This window comes from Micropterus dolomieu, linkage group LG18, assembly GCF_021292245.1.
Source record: "Micropterus dolomieu isolate WLL.071019.BEF.003 ecotype Adirondacks linkage group LG18, ASM2129224v1, whole genome shotgun sequence".
NCBI lineage: Eukaryota > Metazoa > Chordata > Actinopteri > Centrarchiformes > Centrarchidae > Micropterus > Micropterus dolomieu.
Genome location: NC_060167.1, coordinates 20,623,810 through 20,639,519, shown reverse-complemented (window position 1 = coordinate 20,639,519; position 15,710 = coordinate 20,623,810). Strand labels below are relative to the sequence as shown.

Here is a 15,710-nt window from a genome sequence, read left to right as displayed (position 1 = left end):
CTCCAGACCTAAACCCAATAGAGAATCTTTGGAGGGAGCTCAAACTCCGTGTTTCTCAGCGACAGCCCAGAAACCTGACTGATCTAGAGAAGATCTGTGTGGAGGAGTGGGCCAAAATCCCTCCTGCAGTGTGTGCAAACCTGGTGAAAAAAACATTTGACCTCCTATAATTGCAAATAAAGGCCACTGTACCAAATATTAACATTGATTTTCTCAGGTGTTCAAATACTTATTTGCAGCTGTATCATACAAATAGTTAAAAAATCATACATTGTGATTTCTGGATTTTTTTTTTTTAGATTATGTCTCTCACAGTGGACATGCACCTACGATGACAATTTCAGACCCCTCCATGATTTCTAAGTGGGAGAACTTGCAAAATAGCAGGGTGTTCAAATACTTATTTTCCTCACTGTGTGTGTGTATATATATGTGTGTGTGTGTGTGTGTGTGTATGTATGTATGTGTATGTGTGTGTATGTAGTATATATATATATATATATGCATACTGTATTTAACTTTATTTTAAACTGTTTGACCACTACAGCAAAAATTATATTAATAATGTTAAAATAAATTATATAAATATTATATTATATATATTATAAAATAATAAACTTATTCATCTTAAACTCAACATCTAAACGATTCAACTAAATCATGTGTGGATGTAAACAGTACTGTACTGTACACAAAAACATTTTTGTTTTTTCACCCTGTACAGTCCCTAATTACCAGCAAGGTGTAAGTGTAACTGACATGAAATTCAATTAAAATTCCCAGATAGAAAAAAGAGGCACGTGAGTTATTGAGTGAGGAATAACAACTTCAGGACTTAACAACGTCTAAGGCATAGGTGGCAACAAATTAAAGTAGGGAACAATAGATCAAGAAACAGAATACTATTTGACACAGACACAACATTAATTACTTGCGCAAAGTGTTTAAAAGCAGCATCCAAAAGAATTCCCGCAGAATCATAAAGGATCGTGGTCACAGCCTTTCTGCTGTCAAAAAACTGATCCACGTGAGTCTCAAGTGGGGCTCAGAGGAGGAGACGAGGTCAGTCAGAAGGATGAAGGTTGACATAATTAAGCACATGAGTGCTGATAAAGTAGGTCTGCTATTCCCTCACCTCGTGAGGCGACACAGCTGAGTGTGCCTACATCCAAGTTGTGTGGGTGTGAGTGTGTGTGGTTGATGATCATTTGTGTATGTGCATGCATATGAAGCAAATGAGCTGCATGAACTGCAGTGTGTACTATCTAGCTTGACAAAATGAAGGATGGTGGATCCTTAAATTCATCACAACGCACAATGGAAGTGGAAACTGGACCCCCCCCCTCCACACACACACATACTCACGCACACACAGGTAAACCCATGGACGCCTAACCACCTCCACCTCCACCTCCATCTCTCTCTCTCTCCCATTTCTCTCTCTCTCTCTCTTTCTTGGTCTCCCCTCCAATGTCAGTTTTATTATGGGCTTTAGGAGATAAAATGCAATGATCCACAGAATGATGAATGGTGTGTCTGAGGCTGAGATACAAGAGCACACACTCCAGAGGACAATCTCCCAACCCTTCTGTAAGTGTGTGTGTGTGTGTGTGTGTGTGTGTGCGTGCATGCTCATTGTCTCCATACTGGAAAGAAGTACAATAAATACTCCTCTACTGCTTCTGCTCCTCAGAGGCAAGAGTTTCTCTGCACTTTAGCCTTCCCACGAAATATTCATGCATAATGTGAAAAGTAGGTACAATAAGCAGCTATTTAACCTCTGAAGTCACTTCTACTTTATACAATGTAACTCAGACTTCCCTTGTGATCCCCTCTGATGCTAGCTCATAACTACTTCGTACAGCATCTGGTCGATTCTTTTATAATAAGGCAACAAAAAAATTATGTTTTATATAAATACGATTCCACCTGAGAGCACATAAAGATCACTTGTAGATATTTACCTTATGAGCCTGGGAGAGCTGGAATGAAAGAAGAGATGCATAAAGATTGAATCATCCAGTGAGTTAAAGCCCACACATTGTGTATTGACTTTGTGGACACAGATGTACGTCGGGGGGGAAGATCCATGCACATTAATGAAGCCCATAATGAGAAATCATTCCAGCAGTATGAAGAATAATGACGAGAAAGCAGACACACACATGCACACTTACCGTACAGTACAGGGATGGACAAAATAACATGAACACCTTGCAATATCATGCAATGTCTGGCGTCTGTACATACAAGCATGCAGTCTCACTCATATACAAATGTGCAATGTCAATTAGGACAATTACAGGAAGTCACGACACTGCTTCAAACTAAGCAGTAAATCACTGCAACATACTTACAGCACTGTCCACGTAAGCTTCGGTCCACACTGTGTCGTGCTCGTGGTCAATGACCTTCGGGCGGCTCATGACGTGAAGATACCTCATCACGTTCTCCTGAACGTCTGCTAAGGTGGAGATCTGACTGAAATATCCTGCAGACAAACATAACACAAACATCCTAAAATGAGGCACATCATTCCCTTCTTTCACAATGTGTAGGACAATGTGTATTTTGACCATTTAAAACTATACATGAAAATATATTTTTTTATATAATATATATGATTTTATTTTATAAAGTCATGTGTCCAAGTTTCCCCAATGCACCCCTTTCAAACAATTTGGCCAAACCCCAAGAAGGTCTTTTTTATTTAGTTCACAGTTAACTATTAAATTCTATGTTCTATGTTCTATGTAAAATTTGCTTCTGTCTCCACACAGCAAGGAATAAAAATACAGAAATTCAGAATTCTTTATTTAAAAGGCCTAAAAGTGGTCAAATACATACTGAGTCTAAAAATACTGGAATCGGCAAAATATAGTTGAGCATCATAATAAAAGCAGCAATTATGTAGAAAATCCTCTTTCAGAGTGGCACTGATATTATTTGATTGTTATTATTAATTATGCATCAACACGGAAGCAATATTTTAAGCAATATTTATTTTCAACAATTTTAAAGCCCCTGTGTACAGGATCTGATTTCTGGTTTTGGTGTCTCCCCTTGGATGAATCAAAAAATAACAAGAGTAGACAAAGTAACTAGACACTATAACTGTATGTACATAATAGTGCAGTAGACATGTAAAGTAGCATAAAATAGAAATATTCAAGTAAAGTACAAGTATTGCAAAAATAGTACCTAAGTTTCATTCCACGCCTGCTAATATCTCTGATATTACTGGACTGTACACAACCAGAGCGACACAGAAGCCATTTGACTTGGTGTCAGCTCCTGCTGTTGCTGACAATGACTCATACTGGACACGTAAGGTTATTTCACAGTGGGGGCATACAGGGAAGGATGTTTGGGGCTCGTCTCCCAACAATCCCTCTGTGATCTGTTTTCCTGGCTGCGACTTTCCATACCAGAGGGCACTCATCCGGAGCGCTGACACGTGGGAGCCATCAGCAGCGGGCAGCCAAGGGGGAGACACTCTGACAGGAAGAGGGATTAGGGCGGATTGACCTCTGACCCCCCCCCCCCAAGTGCCACTTCATTGCCTCTTGGCAGTGAGCGTGCACACATGCATGCACATACGTAACATACACGGCCAAACCACACAGATACCCACACATCCTCAACCCATCATTTGACTCCACAGAAACACCACATCAGACCATATTCAACACAAAGCTGTCTAGAGAAGTGTTTATCAAACCAAACCTTTGTTGGCACAAGCCATCCATTTGAGGTTATCAGCAAATGCAGACTCTCGTCCAATCAGGTAAGGGAATATTCGCACCTGTGCAGAGGACACGTAGATGTCGACAATTTCAAAGATGGAAGGATTAAAAAACATGCAAAGTGATGTGTCTCCTCAGTACTTTGTCTTCCTGTCCTGATTCTATCTGGCTTTGGTGCAAGAAGTCGCTGCACTTTTAAAATCCAACACTGAACATTAAGCTGCTTTTCCAGCTTTCTCTTTTCATTCTTTACCTTTTTTTCCAGTCCACAACAGTAAGTTGTGTATTTGTGTATCATTTTTCCCAGCTTGCACTCTCTGCAGTTAAATTCAGTTTATTCTCTTTTGTCTGGGGTTGTGCATGAGGGCATGTTCCAGTGTCCTTTTAAAGAACGCTGTGTGACACTTTGCCAAACCTGCACGGCTCATTGGCTCCAGATGCTTTGCTAAGCATAAAGCATATAGAAAACACTGAATGGCTGCCATATAGCGGCCCTGAGGGTGTATGGGGGTGCTGTGGGGGGTGGGGGCTGTACTCTGCCAAACACGGCCAACACACATATGCTTGATAGGATTGAACAAAAGCCCCTGAGCTGTTGTTTTTATTGCTTTCTGAGAGGCACAGCAGTCCATTTAATTTCAATTGCATTTAGGTTACAAAGGGAGGCTAACAAAAGATTTTAAACCTGAGTCGAGTCCAGGAAGACATTTGGAAAGAGCCTTGGGTACTGAGCTGCTTATATATACTCTGCCCTTGAAAGCAGTTTATTTCCCATGTTTTATTCCCTGTGGGGAGGGGGAATTCCTCTGTAATGCATCAACACGTTAAAAAACATTGTATTGACGTGGATTTTTATATTACAGAGTTATGAGTGATAATGAAGTAAGAAACCAATTCCTCAAAACGTCAACACAGGAGCTCCACTGACATAAAGTATTAAAATGTAGATCTACCCTTGCTGGAAGAAAAGTGCAGAGCAAGCACAAAATTCAGAAAAAGGAAATGTATACCATTGAAAATTAGGCGCTGTGTGGAACAGATGATAAAGAGAGACTCACCTTTCTTTCAGGCCAATTGTACTTCTCAAAAACATCATCATACATTTCAGTTGCCCCATCAGTCACAAGCATTATGGCCTGGCTGCACACACTGCCACGTCCAGTTTGATTAAACTGCAGAAAGAGATAAATAATATGGAGAGAGACATTTAAAAAAAACATATCACATCTGTGTTGCTAGCTAAACATTCAGCAAACAGTTTTGAGTACCATCAGAGTTTCTTCTGTATATGATGATGATGTCTGATATGGCAGCTGTGCAGCCATCTGTCAATATAATACAGATAATGTCTAGTAAATAAACCTGAAGAGCGTGGTACACTTTATTCTGATGGCAGAAGATGCATTGCAGTATTTAAGCAGTTTATTGACCTGTAACAGTGAATGTGGATAGAAAGAGGAGCATGTAGTGACACAGCCACAGGATAAAACCTGCTGAGCTACACTGCTCTCAAATCAACCATCCGAGCATCAGGAGGCCTTCAGAATTCACACACACACACACACACACACACACACACACACACACGGACATGTTTTATAAGCCATATCACCACATTCGTTTGCAATGTAATGTAAGAAGTTATGTTCATGTCTGACAACTGTTTCACCACAGCCGTAGTATTTTTTTTGGTGTCTCATAAGTTAATGCCGGTGGGGCACTTCTATGTGATGGAATAAATATATAACACAACATCCCCATTGTCAATTTCTGCCTGATACACTGCTGTCTGACCAATCGGAAAGGTAAACAACAGGAAAAGGATGAAAAGCTTAATCCCGATATAAAAGATTAGAGACAACCACATTGTGCAGCACATCTTCTCAAGGCAATTCAAATGATATCACATCAACTCTAAAGATTTGTCTGATGTTAGAAAATCTTTAATTGTAAACTATGATTTTTATGTTCAATTACCTGTAGAATCAATAGGAAATCAGCTCTAAAGTAAGATGATCATCCACATAATTTAAAGTTTATAAAATATGAATAGGTTTGCTCATAATAGACTTTTTCACAGAAGATATTTTGACTTTTCACTGGAGGAAAAGCACAAACGTTATTAATAACATTAACAGAGGCTCTGTTGTTTTCAAGCTTCCCAGTAAGACATGTGAAAGTGAGCCAACATGGACAGTATGAGGACCCCGGACCTGAAGCAGATAAATGGAATTCAGCCATCATTCATTTGATTATTTATACCTGTGCTTTTACATGTAAAAATGTCTTCAGTGAAAAAGGGCTATGAAAAAGTCTGGTATTTGACATCCCCCCACACTGTCCATAAGCTGTCCTCGTCAAGCTTAAGATTGGCTCTAAAAAGTGGCACATGTGTCTCACCTCTTTTCTCTCTTCCATCAGCTGGCGTCCATCCTGCATCTGTTTCCTTTCATTATTCCTGTTGTTAATTTTAGTTATGTCTACTTTAATAAATGATGTTGTTTTAATATATCTTGTAAATGGACTTCCCTTTTGTCACATTCTCTGAGTCAGAGGAAGATTTTCAGCAAATGAGCGAGTGTCAAAAGTCATTATTGAAGATGTTCATGCACACTGCTGATGAGCATCTGTCCTTCAAGCGAAGCCTTTGTTCCAATATATATTATATCATTTTTTCAGCATTGTAAGTAAAAAAAGTGTCATTCTGAAGGTAATTCTGAATGTTAATGATAAAAGACATACTCAATAACAGGGATTAACTAATTTATGTTGATAAAATCTAATCACTCCCTAGCCCTAGTTATTTGAGAGGTAAATCAATAATCTTGGATGGTTTACATAAATCAAGATGGTAAAAGATTTTACTATATACTTGCTGTTTTGTGATTCTTTCGTATCTTTGGCCTGAGGGGGAGGCTGTGCTTGTTTGTCTCATTCAGCTGGCCAAGACTGGGTGTAAAAATGGTACAGTGCTCTTCAGGTTTTTCCTTTTGATTTGGTCCATGATAGGCCGTATTTACTAGCCAGCGGTGTAACAATGAATTTCAATAGTAGGCTACTGGCTACCTGATTACCATATTCATTGCAGGGCTTTAATTAATCTGACAAATGCAGAGGTAAAAGCTGCAGTCCCTCAGCTTCAGTGGAGCAGCCAAAGCTCGCCTGAAAACAGGGAGATAAAAGGAGTGCGGTGTGGCTCCTGGCCTTATCTGCTTTGTGTTCCAATCAGCCACGTTATTAATCATTGACATTAATTAGAGCCATTAATCACGCTTCAGAATAGATGTGTCTGTGTTTGAAGGGTGGAACAGGGATAGCACTGGAGCATTTTGACAGGCGACACACCTCCCAAACGCTCAAATATATTTGACTGGAGTGTGCTACTTTTTATGATTAGCTGAGGAACATGCGTGAGTGTTGTACTTGAATACTCTCTGTCATTGAACAAGGCTTGTAAAAGTTTGCTAAGGTGCTGGTGGAGTTCGTCAATTAAATCAAAACAAAGTGCTTTTGTTATGGCTGGGCAGATGCACACATTCAATCATTATTATATCAAATTAATCAATAAATTAATCTTTTTGTGAAAACTCACAAATACTCAAAAGCATAGTCACATAATCAGATAACAGAAGGATTTAACTGATATAATTTGTGATACATTATTTCAGGGAAATATACTGTAGATGGGAAGATTTGGTTTTGCACAATACAGCATCCCTATTAAACTGACAGTCACAGATGCAGAACAGGCTCATTTAAAGAGCTTTACTGTACTGGAACTTACATCATTCAGGATTGTGAACGCTTCAGCCAGAGCTTCACCCAGCAGTCCGATCCCTTTTGCAAACAGCTTGTCCAGATGTTCACGGAAATGCTAACAGATAACGACAAAAGTGGGAAAGAAAAGTTTTAAACATTAATCACACAAATTCGAGCAGATATAAGATTTATATACATTCATCACACGTCAGTTTGATTGTGACTCACGTCTTTATTGGTTCTGTCGGCTCGGACCAGCGTGCCATTCAAACAAGGCTCCACATAGTGGATCTCCTGATTATACTGAGGAAATGCAAAGAACATGGACGTGGAATACTTTTCAATAAATATATTTTGTGAAGATAATAGACAGCAAAAGACTAATAGTATAGAGAAATAGGACAGAGAGATGCACAGACAAAGATGCAAACATGCACAGGCACAAACTAAGGAAAAGGTGACGGTTTAGTTTAACTGAAACTTACTGCAATGATATTGAAGAAGTCGTCATCTCCAAGTGTGTCTAATATGGAGGAGACAGTCTGTCTGGCAATGGTCAGCCTCAGTCCTTTCATGCTTCCACTAACGTCGACTAAGATAACAACATCCTTAGGAGATGTTGCTGCCTGAATGTACCTGAGATATGGAGATAAATTACACATTTTGATACCTTGTGTGTTGCAGTAATGAGGGAAGAATAAGAAAAGAAATACTTTCTTTACAAATAATATGATGCACGCGACAAGAGCAGTACATTTTATCTGGTATGTAGAGGCTTACCACTTCCTGTTTCTACAGTCAAAGCCAATGACGCCATGTTCATCTGGATGCCACTTCACTCCTGGGAAATACAGCAAGAAGTCAGTTAAGACAAAGCATGAGAGCAGCACTTCGCAGTGGACAAACACGAACACACTGACACATCTGAAATAAAACCCTAACACAGGTCTGTCACTTTGAGGAGCAAGTGGAACTCATCAGTCTAAGTACTGCACCATGCTGTTGTGCAGTGTATACTGTACTGTTTGTGTTGATGTTTTTTTAAGTTTATTTGAAAGTGACCACGTATAATAAACATAAATGTCAGTACTTGAAATCTGATCCATTATACAGAGTTACAGCTAAAAGCTCATTTTCATCCCCCGTCCCTGGGCAGGTGAACAAAAATACAGACAACATGAAGATTACATACAACAAATATTTTAAAATAATGTGCAGTATGTGCATATGGCTGCATGTCAGAAGCTTACTGTAGGTATTTGAAACCACCATAAACTGTTTAGACATTCACAGGGAGGATGACAAAAATCATTAATAATGAAAGGTTTAGTGTCCAATAACTTTGTTTTGGATGTTTGAACCCTTTAGTCACAGTGGTGTCATGTACTTTGAAGCAGCAATCAGGATTTAGCACCAATGGAGTCAGAATCTGATGACAGTGTGTGGGCTGTTTGCTCATGTTGCCAGCACTGTCTATCAACTGTGATCAAACTACACCCGCACAGTCCTGATTAAGCAAATTGTTCAACCTTTAATAAATAATAACTTATTCCAAATTTTAATTGCTGCTTATTTAGTCATGAATATTAAAGGTTTTAGGGGAACTACTCAAGGTGGAGCTCATTTTAACTGCTTTATGTGCAATTGGTTGATTTAATCTGTTAAAATGCATCGTATTGTATAAACTGACATGTTTTGTGTGTAAAAACTTAATCTCAAACGTAACTATAATAAAATAAAAATCTGAAATAAATGAAGTGGAGGAGATTGTGCAATGATTCACTAAATTTAATGGCAGTGTAAAGTGTAAAGCAGTATTAAATGGAAATACTCAAGTAAAGTACGAGTACCTCAACTTGTTGGCTCCTGTACTTAAAGTAGAATTGTGGGACTTGTACATGTTACATTCAAGCCCTCGCCAAATGAGTTCACACAATGCTGATTAAGCCTATCACAGCCAGATAAATCTCTCTGTGTTCGCAGTATACCAGAGTTTTTAAATCTGGTGTCTATGGCGACATTCCCACGATGGCGCATCAGTAGTGATGCATTTTATGTCAACCAGCAATGATTGGTTTGCCAGAGGGCCATGTAGAGCGAGTGAACATTTGTTATGAAGAATTGTTTATTGTTCATTTTGTTTAGTATGATTTTATAGTTTGTGTTAATATGATTTGGCAACATTGTTGTATGCAGTCATGCCAATAAAGTCTCTTGAATTAAAACTTAACAGAGACGAAGCAACTTTCTCTCTCTACAGTGACGCAGTAGACTACATCAACTAGGAAAAACCTAAGAAACGTCCAAGAAAAGTTTAAGATGCTCCAGATAAAAAAGAAACTCTGCGTTCGGAGGAAGGATTACAGAGAAGCGATGGATAACAATTGGTGTAGCTATCTGTAACACTGATGTCGCGTTACTGTTGGAGTAGGCTATGTAGCTATTAGATTTACTCTATTCTGATCACAAGCCTGTGGCAAGCTCACCTGTAGGTATACATCATGAGCGTGCATCGACAGTGTTTGTGTAATTACTCTCACTGCCAGAGGGGGAGACAAAAGTTCCGCATTGCAGGTTTAGGTAAACGTTGTTACTTTCCAACACTGCCTACAGTTTGAACCATATATTGAGCGCTCTGCCTATATTTATTAACGTTTTCACTCTGTATGAAGAGAAAGAACATGAAGCCAGGATGAGTTCAGTGAAGTGGGATGTTCATATAGAATTTACATGCTAAATACATTAGTAAAAGAGTGTCGTAAAACACTAGTGAAATCTCTTTTTTATGAATTCTTTCTAATACATTACAGTCCATATCTGTATTACAATATCATCAGTTGTATCTTCGCTCCAGCACTGCAGTGAGCCCACCGCCTGTTTCATATCACTGTAACGGTCTGACGACTTCGGTTGGATCCAGCAGCAATGCGCTGTTCCTCAGTACGACCCACTCTGCCAAATTCTGATTAATTACAGTCTGTATATATGCATCCTCTCTGATGGTCTGTAAAATTACAACATTAGCCAAATTACCCTTTTAGTAATTCTAAATCATTTGTTCTGATCTGTTTTTTCCCCCTGCACAGACAGCTGATGGCTCCCTTGAGACAAGCCTTTCTTTTCCCACACGCACACAGAGTTGTTTTTTTATCACTTCAGAGAACATTACATTGACTTACATTCATTTCCTGGACAAAGACTGAAACATGCAGACAGACAGACTGACAGAGTAACAGCACTCACCAGGGTACTGCCTGAAGAAACCCTTGGCGCTCCCAAAGTACTGCCAGATTAGTGTTGGGTCTCTTTCAAAATTATCAACAAAGACTTTATTGAGAGCCTCGGACCAGTAAACTCCGTTCACTATGTCCGGATCTGAGGATGAGGAGGAGTAGGATGTGGGCAAAGACACAGAGATGGAAGAGAGATAAAGACAAGTAAATTAAAAGATGATACTGGTAATCATCCTGGTCACAATTACTGAGTGCAGGGTTGACCCTTGTCCCCTATTGACCCCCCTGAAGGAGATACAATCACTGTGACTAAATCTTCCCCTCCTCTCCTCCTGCTGGACGAGCCTCCCTTTGTGCTGTGAACAGAGAGTTATGGGGAGTCCATTATAGCCAAACAAAAGCAACCCTGGTGCTACACAGGGAGAGGTGACAGCGACTGAACAGCTAGCGTATGACAAACATCTTTCCCATCCCCCCTCACTGCACTCTTTCCGGTCTCTTTCAGAGGCCTGCAGTTGCCTTCTCTTCATGTCTGGACTGTTATTGACCTCCCAACTCCCCTTCTCCCATCGTGAGACACTGATGCAGCTTCAGTTACCATTTTTCACTTTCACTGCTCACATTTCTCCCTCCTCTTCTCCTCCCCTTTCATCAGCTGACAGTTGACAAATAACACTCCCATAACCCTGCAGTATGATTGTTTGCAGGCCGCAGGCTGAGCCTTCACCTTTGTTGTACATGTTGGTGGGCACCTGCACCACACTGAGGCTCAGGTTGACTGACAGGTTATTGAAATGGTCGTTGGGCTCCAGGAGGAACTCTCCTCCCAGCTCCACATTATTGCCCATCTCGTCCACTTCATTGATCAGCACGGCGTTGAAGTACTCATACTGAAGAAAAGAGTAACAAAAGAGTGAGTAACACAAATGTTTTACTGAATTTGCAGTATTCTTTTAGCTCAAAAACAAGACTTCAACAACGTTGATATTAATACTTAAAGGATATCTTTGAATTCTGTCTTAAAGTCTTAAAACACTACTCACATGCCCAGATGTATATTTAAACAGTTTTTCCTTGCAGCTATCATTCCTCCTGTAAAAACTGGCCATCTTAATTGATTTCAATGTAAATGAAAATCCACAGTCCTCTTTCAAAAGTTCAGCCGAAGCTAAGTCTGAAAAGTCTGAATTAGTCAAATCAAGTGAGTGTCTTCCAAAGATACAGTCGTTTTAGTATAAAATTGTCTTTTTGTGTTTCCTCTGACGGTGCTGCTGTGGATGGATATTATATAATACAAATATGGAACCCAGAAGTGATGTTGTCCCCCATCTCTTACACAGGCATCATGTTAGGGATCAGGAAGAACAATTACAGCATTCAAAAATGTTTGAATGTGCATAAAGGAAAGTAAAATGTGAACCCAAGGGGTTAGACAAATCTTCCTCATACAGGTTTGCCTTCTCACAACAGATAATTTTCAAATGCACAATAATGTGTGCTTCTTTTACATCTGTCCTCCAAACATTATAATGATCAGAAACCCTAAAATCAAATGAAAGAGGAGTAAAAAAGACAGCATAATGTCAAATAAAGCATCACAATAAAAGCAACAAAATAAGATGATAAAATAGGGTGTAACTAGTAAACGTTAAGATATCATGGCTTCTCACAATATACAAATATTACATTACATATTGTACATTACAATGATTTGGAAGAGGCTTAATTATTTTCCCCCCACATGCACACACTATTTGGGACCAATTTGGGGTTCAGTGTCTTGCTCAGGGACACTTCAACACGTAGACAGATGGAGGAGGGGATCATTCAGTCTGCTCTACCACCTAAGATAGACATAAGCTGTCTTTTAATTATACATAATAACAAGTATGAGTGTACGCAGATCTTTCTAATATTTATAAATCTGTGTAATTCTGTTCAGTTAGTGTGAGTTTATTCAAATTGTGAATAAACTGCATCAGTTGTAATTGTCGCTCATCACTGAGTTCTAAGAAGGACCTCGATGAGCAAAGAGGACTTCATGACTGCCAGTGAAAAGTCTTGCCTCCCTAAAGTGAAACCCAACAGTTTGTCTGTCCTGTCCTTCACTGCCTGCTGCTGCAGAAGAAAGACTACCTCATCCTGTCTGAGCGGCCTCTCTGTGGCCTCTGGTCCTTATTGTCTGCACTGAGAGGGAAAAAGAGAGACGGGAGGGAGAGATGGGTGATGGACTCTCCAGCATCACACTCGGGGGAGGCCGCGCGGGCATCACCATCAAGCAGCCCCTGACAGCTCATACCACGCCTGAACAGCTCTCTGACGAGCTGCGGCGGGGCGGGGGGAGGAGGGCTGCTGAGGGGGAGCAGCAGGGGAGAGAAACGTGCACCCTCAGCAGAACTGATAGTGCTGTAGAGAGGCACGTTAACCACCAGGGTTATTACTGTAGAGCAGGCCATGGGACACTGCAGCTCTCTGAGACGCCCCGCCGACTCTTGCACCACTGCGGTTAGCTGTGGGCCCTACTGCAGAGATCCGCCCTTCATTACAGGCAGCTGGGCATTACTGTATAAACAGACTCAAAGATCTGGACATGGTGGGTCACAGTAAGTTTTATTCTGTACACTCTGTACACTGTCAACTCTTACTGCAGCTGTTAAAACTTAAGACTAATTTGTTCTGAAGCTGCTACTTCCCTAATGTTATGGGTCACATTGTTCAAGGGGAGTTTAGGAGAGCTGTTTACAGTAAGACGTGACAAACAAATACATTCAGCACATGAATAATATACAAATACACTGTACTATGAGAAAATCCTTTAGACTACTACTCTGTAGCATCCTTCTGTAACAGAGTTTCGGGTCACCTTAAGATGTTTAGAAACCACCATAATAGCAGCAGGTAATTAAAAATTCTCTCTCCCATTAATTTTTTCTTTCTCATACAGGAGAAATGAAATGCACCGTAAACAAGGATTCCTAAATTACACCATAAAGTATACTTTTACTTATGTGTCAAATGTTTCCAGTGCAATCACAAAAGCAGAAATGTAGGCCTTTAACTTGAAGTTTAAAGCTAAATGAAAGTTTAACATTATTAACGCTATTTGTTATTTATTTATTTTATTTTAAGCCTTGCTGATTTTCAAAATATGTTAGAGGCATTATAAGCCCACATAAATGTTAAAATTTAAAGCACTAAACACTAAACCAAAGAAAAATTACAACAAATAAAGTGTCTGCATTAATAGCTAAGTTTCTGTTGCTACATCAGACCTGATCTGCACACCCTTAAACCGCAGACTACACTCGGGTCAATGCAAAACACCCGACTGTCCTGACACAAAGCAGCTGAGATAAGAGCAGAAGGCTTATCTCATTGTGGTCAGGGAAATGGTGCGTGAAAAATGTGCGGTGTCAGGGGAGTCGAGATTGGCTAAATGATGCCACAAGGAGCGATATCATGACATCACATCATTATCGCCGTTTGTATATTGAAATTTCCTTATTATTTTTTATGGCCTTTAAGATGTCTCTGTGATGGGCCTGTGCTGTATGTCAATTGTCTGAATAAAAATGTTAAAACAGCTTGAATGTTTCAACACTATACCCTATATGAGATTTCTATTGTGAGAATATATTTATTTTATCATATAATTTATAAAACCACATAAATGGTTATGATGACACTATTAAAATGCAATATACAGACATATATATTGTAGCAAAATATAAAAAGAAAGCCAATGCAACTATTATAAAATTAAAGAGTTTATTCAAAATATTATTAAAATAGTTCATCAAACCATGTTTGTGAATAGCCTATTAGAAAGAATTTAATTATTACAGGTGAGTTTTTTAATTTTATACTTAAGGAAACTACATATTGCTCAATTTAAAGATTGCTGGTTTGAGAGTAAGTATTAACAGCTCAAATATATTTCAAAAATGTGTAATAAAAACAATTCCCAAACATCCACAAATCCTTCAGTAAATTGTGATTTTCTAACTGCTTTAGGGGGACAAAGTCATAATATAGATATTGTGGATGTATTACAATCTACGGCATTTTCAAGGATTATGGGGAAAATAAAAGATAAAAACTCCTTTATTATTATTTAAAAATAGCCATCGTATTTTTTTGTTTAAAATCTACATATCTTGTTATGGCTGTGTGAGCAGCAGAGAAAGGTGTCTGAAATGTATTCATATGATGTAAATGCTTCTATTAACTGTAAAGTGCTGCCGTTGTTTCAGTGCTTTGTTGCTCGAGTGGGTTTCCAATCTCGAGCCATGAAAGTGAAACAATGCGCCGCGCAAAAGAGTTTCATTTATCTTTGTCCACTGGACAGAGAGAGAGAGAGAGAGAGAGGGAGAGAGAGAGAGAAATACTGCATCCCCTCTGCAGAGACTGAGGAAGCTCAGTGCGCACTGGAACTCCGCAATGAGAGCCGCTAAGTAATGTCCTGAACAGAGTCAGAGCACACGAGCATGTCCTGTGAAATATGATTAAAAGTAGAAGAAACACAGACCAATGTCTGTCTCCCATTTTTTTCTCTCTGCTTTTGCTTATATCCACACAGATTCCAAAACAGTGTCTTCTGATAAATGTTAATCAAAATTTTTCACCAAGCATCACAAACTGCAGCACAGCCTTTAATGAATAAAAATCAGGACCTCGGCGAAAGATCATGATCACCCTTTCTCTGATACTGAAATACAGCTATTCGGTTACTGTACTGAACTTGAAGGCGCTGCGGCGGCACAGGCCTGCTTGCGAGATATGATTACAGTTAAAAACAGTTCGTGTGAGTTATGACAGTGTGGCGCCGCAGCCTTCAACGTGTGCGGCATTGCTTATCAAAGAAAAATTACGTATCAAACCGCTGACAGGACATCAGTGTGAAGGACGATGCCAATGCAATTAAAGACTTTCAGGGCCTATTATCCTTCTCTCACCTTGCAGCCGCTCCTCC

General features: G+C 39.5%; 1 protein-coding gene across 1 annotated transcript in view; it reads right to left on the bottom strand.

Moving 5' to 3' along the window:
* Positions 1-15,710, bottom strand: part of cacna2d3 (calcium channel, voltage dependent, alpha2/delta subunit 3) — a 41,486-nt gene that overhangs the window by 14,724 nt on the left and 11,052 nt on the right. The window contains exons 9-18 of the mRNA XM_046029525.1: positions 11,466-11,628; positions 10,749-10,880; positions 8,286-8,346; positions 7,991-8,141; positions 7,734-7,808; positions 7,531-7,620; positions 4,805-4,918; positions 3,727-3,805; positions 2,358-2,491; positions 1,965-1,982 (exon numbers count right to left, since the gene is read on the bottom strand). Coding sequence (XP_045885481.1) covers positions 1,965-1,982; positions 2,358-2,491; positions 3,727-3,805; positions 4,805-4,918; positions 7,531-7,620; positions 7,734-7,808; positions 7,991-8,141; positions 8,286-8,346; positions 10,749-10,880; positions 11,466-11,628 — 1,017 coding nt within the window. The remainder of the gene's footprint in view (positions 1-1,964; positions 1,983-2,357; positions 2,492-3,726; positions 3,806-4,804; positions 4,919-7,530; positions 7,621-7,733; positions 7,809-7,990; positions 8,142-8,285; positions 8,347-10,748; positions 10,881-11,465; positions 11,629-15,710) is intronic.